Source organism: Chiloscyllium plagiosum, unplaced genomic scaffold, assembly GCF_037043375.1.
Source record: "Chiloscyllium plagiosum isolate Xiang-an unplaced genomic scaffold, Cpla_swu_hap1 HiC_scaffold_17, whole genome shotgun sequence".
Classification (NCBI taxonomy): Eukaryota; Metazoa; Chordata; class Chondrichthyes; order Orectolobiformes; family Hemiscylliidae; genus Chiloscyllium; species Chiloscyllium plagiosum.
The window spans coordinates 23,416,882-23,425,778 of NW_028270155.1; the positions used below are offsets into that span (position 1 = coordinate 23,416,882).

Consider the following 8,897-nt stretch of genomic DNA (forward strand, 5'->3'; position numbering starts at 1 on the left):
AGCTTTCTGCAAGACAGCAAGGGCTTTTAAAATATTTAAGTAGACACACCCAGCTCAGTATGTTCTATAAATGAACACTTGTAATCTTAAAAAAAAGCATTATGAAAACATCTCATTATTTCCTGTGAGCATCAATTAGTATTATAAGTTGGATGGGGGTTTTATGAATACTAATCTATTTGATGTGAGGCTGTTTAAGCAGGGAATTTGGAGAACCAAGATGAAGTATAGGTGGTGCTGTTCACCCACTTTTTTCTAATTTTTTTTTAGTTTTATGAGGTCAGAGCTCATTGTGCAAGATGAAAAATCCAGGAAGTTCCCATTTTTCTTTCGTTTTCAGCACTTGCTTTTCTCTTCACGATGGCTGCATCGGTGCAATTTCCTTTCGAGGAGGATCTTGGCTGTGCCATCTGTTTGGAATTGTTCACAGATCCTGTTACAATTCCCTGTGGGCATAACTTCTGCATGAACTGCATCAAGAACTACTGGGGTAAAGAGAAATCCCACACCTGCCCTGAATGTCAGGTGAGCTTTCTTCACAAGCCTTACCTTTGCAAGAACATTGCCCTATGTAATGTGGTGAAAAAAATTTCCAAAGCAGAGGAGGTAACTTCTCAAGGGACCTGTTTTGACCCAGATGATGCTGTGTGCGATTTTTGCGTTAGCCTGAAGATTAAGGCCACTAAGTCCTGTTTAGATTGCAAAGCATCATTCTGTGATGCTCACTTTAGGCCTCATCATGTAAATGCTGCACTGCGCCACCACAAGCTGGTAGATGGCATCAAAAAGATGGAGAACCGAGAATGCAAGAGACACAATAGACCACTGGAACTGTTCTGCAGAACAGATGAGACTTTCGTCTGTTGCATATGTATAGTTCAAGAACACGGAGAGCACAAGGTTGTAACTGTAGAGGAGGAGAGAATAAGGCAGCAGGAAAAGCTGGTAGGTAAAGAGGCAGCATTGAAAAGCCTTGTAAAAATAACTGAAATTGAGATTGGAGACTTGCGAAAGCAAACCGAGTCAATTAAAGACACAGTAGTCACAGTGCAAACTGACATTGCTGCCAAGTTCAAGGAATTGGTCCAAGATATTGTAAAAGCAAATACTACTGTCGCTGAAGTAATAGAGAAAGAGAAAGAAGTGGTGTTGACTAAGACTGAAGAAGCCATTGTCAAAAAGGAACAGAAATGTGATATGTTGAGAAAGAAGAAACTTCAGATAGCACAACTTTCAGGTATTAATGACAATTTCAAATTCCTACAGGAGATTAAAGCTTTAAATAATGAACATGAAACGGCTTTGTCGCAAGTTATCTGTGATACGGATATTAGTTTGGTCAGTTTAAGACAAGTTGTAGTTAAACTCAAGGAACAACTGGAGAGTAAATGCAATGAAATTGTCAAAAGTCTAGGCACCGAAGTGGCAGGACTGAGGCAGCATTGGCCAAAGCCACCAGAATCAATGTCCCGGACGGAACTTCTCATGCACTTCCGCCAATTGACGTTTGACTCAAAGACAGCACACAAGTGCCTCTCCCTGACCAATGGGAACCGTAAGGTAACAAACATCTGGCCAGAGGAGGTTTATGATGTTGATCATTCAGAGCGGTTTGATTGTTGCTGGCAAGTATTATGTGCAGAAAAGTTGGGTCAAGGTGTCCATTATTGGGAAGTTAAAATCAGTGAAGGTAGCTGTGCAGGCGTGACATATAAAAGCATAAAGAGAAAAGGACATGACAACTCATGTTTCATCGGGAAGAACGACCATTCTTGGGGTATACAGGTGTACAGTACACATTGCTCAGCATGGCATGACAATACCGAAGTTAAAACAAATTCTGAGAAGTATGAACAAATTGGTGTGTACCTGAACTATTCTGATGGAAATCTCTCATTTTATGGTGTCAATGACAAAGTTACTTTAATGTACAGATTCCAAGCTGCGTTCACTGAGCCATTGTATCCAGCTTTTAGACTTATAAATAGTCAGTCATTTTGTTATATTTTTGGCTGAACTGGGCAACATATTATTTTAGTAAGGCATAGGGGAACACTTCAATATCAACATAAGACATTCACCCATTAAAATTGTTTAAAGGTACATTTTTCCCAAGTTATGGAGTTTATCAGAGGCTAAGCCGATGGTGCAGCAGGTGCGAGACAGAGCTAAGCGATTGCATAACCAATGGATCTGTTCCAAGTTCTGATGTCCTGCCACATCCAGTGGTCAATGGATAATGGTCATGGACAACTAAACAATTCACTGGATGAGGAGGCTCCAGGAATATCCCCAAATCCATAGATGAAGGAGACAAGCACATCAGTTAAAAAAGAGATAAGCCTGAAACATTTGCAATAATCTTTAGCCAGAGGTGCCAACATCACAGATCCTAGGCTTTGGTCACTTCGATTCATTCCACCTGATATCACGAGAGGACTGAAGGCACTGGATACTGAAAAAGCTTTGGGCCCTCACAACAGTCTGGGAATAGTACTGAAGACGTGTGCCCCAGAACTTGCTGTGCCCCCAGCCAAGCTATCTTTTCCAGCACAGCTACATGACTGGTATCTTCCTGACAACATGGAAAATTCTCCGTGGATGATTTATTAATACGTGTTTCCGAGATATCAGCGTATGTACTTTCGAAAACATCTAATGTATTAGGAAACAAAACAATTTTTTAAAAACCTTTGCTAAAATTAATTGATAAAATGTTACAAATGAGACCTGGTATACTTTAAGATGGTGACTGCCAGAGATTAAACCCATGCTGTCAGAGATGCCTCATCATTGTGATCTGTATTTTAAGTGCAGTTGTTTTCTAGCCTTTGACTTTCATTTCAAAAAGAAAATTGGAAGGCATGCATGATGATGAAATCATATGATTTTACTACTGGTTTTGTAATGAGCCACAGCCTGGAGAGAGAGAGAGAGAGAGAGATGTAAAATATTTACAATAGCATTCATTGCAAAATGATCTTTTTGTTTAAAATCACGTGTGAATGGTAAACTATGATTTGCTCACAATTCGCTGCAGTTAGAAATGTGAGGGTTGGATTTTTTCCAACGAGGCAAATTGCTGGCCATAGGAGGAAGCTGCTGCCTGCATTATTTATTCCCCTGAACCATTCGCATTGTCCAGTCCCTGATGATTCTTCGGTCTAAAGACCCTGGAGCAAATCCAAATGCAGCTGCAAGCCTTTTGATCTTCCGGGATTTGCAGCATCAGATTCGAGTGCTACTTTTTTTTTGCTTGCCGATAGCAATCAGTAGCTTGGAGGTTCCCAGTGGTTCAAACAATAAACAAAGAATTGTGGATGCTGGAAATCTGAAACAATTCAGACATTTCTGGAGAACTCCGCAGGTCTGGCAATGTCTGTGGAGGGAATGAGGAGTTAATATTTTAGGAACAAAAACAGAAGTTGATGGAAAAGCTCAGCAGTTTGGCAGCATCGGTGGAGAGAAATCAGATGAAACTTTTCAGGTTAAGTGACCCTTTGTTAGAATTGTTGGTAGGAAAATGTTTTTTTATGAAGAAGATAGGGTAGGGGGAGTGGTTAAGCAGTGAATGATTGGTGGAGATGGAGCCCAAAGAGAGAGAAGAACACTTGGTCAGACAAAGGAGTGGATAACAATCTTGCTAGTGGGGTGAATAGCTATTAATGGGGACTGTTGTGGCAAACAGTGGGTTGTGTGTAACAGCAGACTATGTGATAGCAAGGTCTGGTGTGTGGGGGGTTGGGGTAAGGACATTGGAGCCATAAAGTTATAGAGTCAGAGTCTTAGAGACGTACAGTATGGAAACAGACCCTTCAGTCCAACTTGTCCATGCTAACCAGATATCCTAACCCAATCTAGTCCCACCTGCCAGCACCTGTCTCATATCCCTCCAAGCCCTTCCTATTCATATACCCATCCAGATGCCTTTTAAATATTGCACTTGTACCAGCCTCCACCACTTCCTCTGGCAGCTCATTCCATACATGTACCACCCTCTGCATGAAAAAGTTGTCCCTTAGGTCTCTTTCATATCTTTCCCCTCTCACCCTAAACCTCTGACCTCTAGTTCTGGATTCCTCCACCCCAGGGAAGAGACTTTGTCTATTTATCTTATCCATGCCCCTCGTGATTTTATAAACCTCAATAGGGCAACCCCTCAACCTCCGATGCTCCAAGGAAAACAGCCCTAGCCTATTCAACCTCTCCCTATAGCTCAAATCTTTCAACCCTGGCAACATCCTTGTAAATTTTTCTGAACCCTTTCAAGTTTCACAACATCTTTCCGATAAGAAGGAAACCAGAATTGCACGCAATATTCCAACAGTGGTCTAACCAATGTCCCGTACAGCCGCAACATGATCTCCCAATTCCTGTACTGACCAATAAAAGAAAACATACCAAACGCCTTCTTCACTATCCTATCTACCTGTGACTCCACTTTCAAGGAGCTATGAACCTGCACTCCAAGGTCTCTTTGTTCAGCAACACTCCTTCAGACCTTACCATTAAGTGCATACGTCCTGCTAAGATTTGCTTTCCCAAAATGCAGCACCTCGCATTTATCTGAATTAAACCCCATCTGCCACTTCTCAGCCCATTGGCCCATCTAATCAAGATCCTGTTGTAATCTGAGGTAACCTTCTTTGCTGTCAACTACACCTCCAATTTTGGTGACATCTGCAAACTTACTACCTATACCTCTTATGCTCACATCCAAAACATTTATATAAATGATGAAAAGTAGTGGACCCAGCACCAATCCTTGTGGCACTCCAGTGGTCACAGGTCTCCAGTCTGAAAAGAAACCCTCTACCACCACCTTTCAGCCAGTTCTGTATCCGAGTGGCCAGTTCTCCTTGTATTCCATGAGATTTAACCTTGCTAACCAGTCTCCCATAAGGAACCTTGTCCAATGCCTTACTGAAGTCCATATAGATCGCATCCACCACTCTGCCGTCATCAATCCTCTTTGTTACTTCTTCAAAATTCTCAATCAAGTTTGTGAGACATGATTTCCCATGCTCAAAGCTATGTTGACTATCCCTAATCAGTCCTTGCCTTTCCAAACACATGTACGTCCTGTCCCTCAGGATTTCCTCCAACAACTTGTCCACCACTGACATCAGGCTCACTGGTCTATAGTTCCCTGGCTTGTCCTTACCACCCTTCTTAACCAGTGGCACCACGTTAGCCAACCTCCAATCTTCCAACACCTCACCTGTGACTATCGATGATACAAATATCTCAGCAAGGGGCCCAGCAATCATTTCCCTAGCTTCCCACAGAGTTCTAGGGTACACCTGACCAGGTCCTGGGGATTTATGCACTTTTATGAGTTTCAAGACATCCAACACTTCCTTCTCTGTAATATGGACATTTTTCAAGATGTCACCATCTATTTCCCTACAGTCTATATCTTCCATGTTCTCCTCCACAGTAAACACTGATGCAAAATGCTGGTTTAGTACCTCCCCCATCTTCTGCAAAAGGCTGCCTTGCTGATCTTTGAGGGGCCCTATTCTCTCCCTAGTTACCCTTTTGTTCTTAATGTATTTGTAAAAATCCTTTGGATTTCCCTTAACACTATTTGTCAGAGCTATTTCATGTCCCCTTTTTGCCCTCCTGATTTCCCTCTTAAGTATACTCCTACTGGCTTTATGCTCTTCTTAGGATTCATTCGATCTATCTTGTCTATACCTGACATATGCTTCCTTCTTTTTTTAACCAAATCCTCAATTTCTTTAGTCATCCTGTATTCCCTACACATACCAGCCTTTCTGTTCACCCTAACAGAACGTACTGTCTCTGGACTCTCGTTATCTCATTTCTGAAGGCTTCCCATTTTCCAACTGTCCGTTTACCTGCAAACATCTGCCTCCACTCAGCTTTTGAAAATTCTTACCTAAAACCATCAAAATTAGCCTTCTTCCAATTTAGAACTTCAACTTTTAGATCTGGTCTATTCTTTTCCATCACTATTTAAAAACTAATAGAATTATGGTCGCTGGCCCCAAAGTGCCCCCCACTGTCACCTGCCCTGCCTTATTTCCCAAGAGTAGGTCAAGTTTTGCACCTTCTCTCGTGGTATATCCTCATATTGAATCAGAAAATTTTCTTGAACATGCTTAACAAATCTCTCTCCATCTAAACTCTTAACACTATGGCAGTCCCAGTCTATGTTTGGCAAGTTAAAATGCCCTACCATAACCACCCTATTATTCTTACAGATAACTGAGATCCCCTTACAAATTTGTTTTTCAATTTCCCTCTGACTATTAGGGGGTCTATAATACAATCCCAATAAGGTGATCATCCTTTTCTCATTTCTCAGTTCCACCCAAATAACTTCCCTGGGTGTATTTCCGGGAATATCCTCTCTCAGTTCAGCTGTAGTGCTATCCCTTATCATAAACGTCACTTCCTGTCCTCTCTTGCCTCTCTTTCTGTCCTTCCTGTAGCATTTGTATCCTCGAACATTGAGCTGCCAGTCCTGTCCATCCCTGAGCCATGTTTCTGTAATTGCTATGATAGCCCAGTCCCATAATCCCAACCATGCGCTGAGTTCATCTGCCTTCCCTGCAGTTTAATTTATCAGTCCTACCTTGTTCTCTGCTTTGTCTCTGCCTGCCCTGACTGTTTGACTCGCTTCTGTTCTCAACTGTACCAGTCTCAGGTTGATCACTTTCCTCACTATCTCCCTGGTCCCACTCTCTCACCTTACTAGTTTAAATCCTCCTGAGCAGCTCTAGTAAATCTCCCTGCCAGTGTATTAGTCCCCTTCCAATTCAGGTAGAATCTGTCCTTTTTGTACTCGTCACTTCTACCCCAGAAGAGACTCCAATGATCCAAAATTGTGAATCCTTCTCCTATACACCAGCTCTTCAGCCACACATTCATCTGTTCTATCCCCCTATTCCTACCCTTGTTAGCTTGCAGCACCAGGAGTAATCCAGGTATTACTACTCTCAAAGAACTCCTTTTTAAATTCCGGCCTAACTCTCTAAATTCTCCCTTCAGAATCTCATCCTTTTCCCTTCTTATGTCGTTGGTTCCAATGTGTACAATGAACTCCTGCTGGCCCCTCTCCCCCTTAAGAACATTCTGCACCCTCTCTGAGACATCCTTGATCCTGGCACCAGGGAGACAAGACACCATTCTGATTTTTCACTGCTGGCCACAGAAACATCAGTCTGTGTCTTGGACTAGCGAGCCCCCCAAACACAATGGATCTCTTGGAACCCGATGTACCCCTCATTGCGCTAGAGCCAGTCTCGATACCAGAAACTTGGCTTGCATGCTGCATTCCCCTGAGAATCCATCACCCCCTACATTTTCCAAAACAGCATACCTGTTTGAAATTGGGATAGCCACAGAAAACTCCTGCACCACCTGCCTACCTCTCTTATCTTTCCTGGAGTTAACCCATTTATGTGACTGTATCTGCAACTTTTCTCTCTTCCTATAACTGCCATCCATCACATCCCCTTGCTCTTGTAAATTCCTTATTGCCTCTAACTGTCTCTCTAACCGATCCATTCGATCTGATTGGGTTTTGGAACCAGCAGCATTTATTGCAGATATAATCCTCAGTAACATGTAAATGCTCCCTAAACTCCCACATCCAACAATAAGAGCATGTCACTCTATGAAAGGCAATTTTTGCTTCTTTCAATCTACAGACACAGAAAATAGCACCATCTTATTATTGTTAAACTTGATATTGAATCCAGAAAGCTATCAAATTCCCAAATGGAAAATGAGATGCAGTTCTTCCAGCTTCCGCTGAGCTTCACTGGAGCACTGCAGCAAGCCTGAGGCAGGATGTTGGCCAGGGAACAGGATGACTTGTTGAAGTTGCAGCCAACTGGAAGCTCAAGGTCTTTTTTCCAGACAGAACGTACGTGTTCTGGGGAGCGGACACCCAGTCTACGCTTTGTTTCCCAAGTGTAGAGACCCCATTGTGAGCAGCAAATGCAGTAGGCTAGATTGAGTGAAGAGCAGGTAAAACGCTGCTTCACCTGGAAGATGTGTTTGAGGCCTTGGATACTGAGAAAGGGTCACTTGATCTGAAACATTAACTCTGATTTGTCTCCACAGATTCTGCTAGATCTGCTGAACTTCTCTAGCAATTTTTGCTTTTGTTTCTGATTTACAGCATCTGCAGTTTGTTTGGTTTTTAAAGTATTGGAGAAAGTGAGGACTGCAGATGCTGGAGATCAGAGCTGAAAATGTGTTGCTGGAAAAGTGCAGCAGGTCAGGCAGCATCCAAGGAGCAGGAGAATCGACGTTTTGGGCATGAGCCCTTCTTCAGGAAGAAGGGCTCATGCCCGAAATGTCGATTTTCCTGCTCCTTGGATGCTGCCTGACCTGCTGTGCTTTTCCAGCAACACATTTTCAGTTTTAAAATATTGGGTCCAGTCTTCTCCAATAGTTAATTGCCTCCTGGTCGGTTGTTGTTAAAGTACAAAAGCTAGCTATTTCTTGGCTAATCCCAGGTGAATGTGGTCACCATCTTGGCCAGTGACGTCTGGAACAGTTCACAATAGCAATTTAAGTGCCTTGAGTGACCGATAAACAGAACCCACACTGGATTTGTGTTGGCTCATTTCTCTAGGCTCTTCCTGACATCGTTGGAATAATTACTGAAGACTGAAAAGTTTTAGTGTCTCTTCCTTATTAGTATAGACATGATTATGCACTAATGCCTCACCGTGTGCATGAAGATTACCCTTTGGCAAATCAAAATCCTTTGATTTAAATTTGATGAAGAAATGAGATTAACAGACCCTGGAGCTGAAAAATACAAACTTCACCATAGTCCTGTCAAACCAAAAATAATGTGGTGTCTTTTTGTTGGTAAGTGAACATCACATTTAATGGGTATGCCATTGACT

The 8,897-nt window shown here is 42.4% G+C and overlaps 1 protein-coding gene across 1 annotated transcript; it reads left to right on the forward strand.

Moving 5' to 3' along the window:
- The first annotated feature begins 359 nt into the window (after nucleotides 1–359).
- LOC122558264 (E3 ubiquitin/ISG15 ligase TRIM25-like) lies at nucleotides 360–8,248 on the forward strand. The gene has a single exon (XM_087995753.1). The coding sequence runs from the start codon at nucleotides 361–363 to the stop codon at nucleotides 2,014–2,016; it is 1,656 nt and encodes a 551-aa protein (XP_087851879.1). The 5' UTR covers nucleotide 360; the 3' UTR covers nucleotides 2,017–8,248.
- The last annotated feature ends 649 nt before the right edge of the window (nucleotides 8,249–8,897 follow it).

What these genes read in the sequence shown, in the direction of transcription:
- LOC122558264 (XM_087995753.1), top strand. Translation starts at nt 361, where the DNA reads ATGGCTGCATCGGTGCAATTTCCTTTCGAGGAGGATCTTGGCTGTGCC.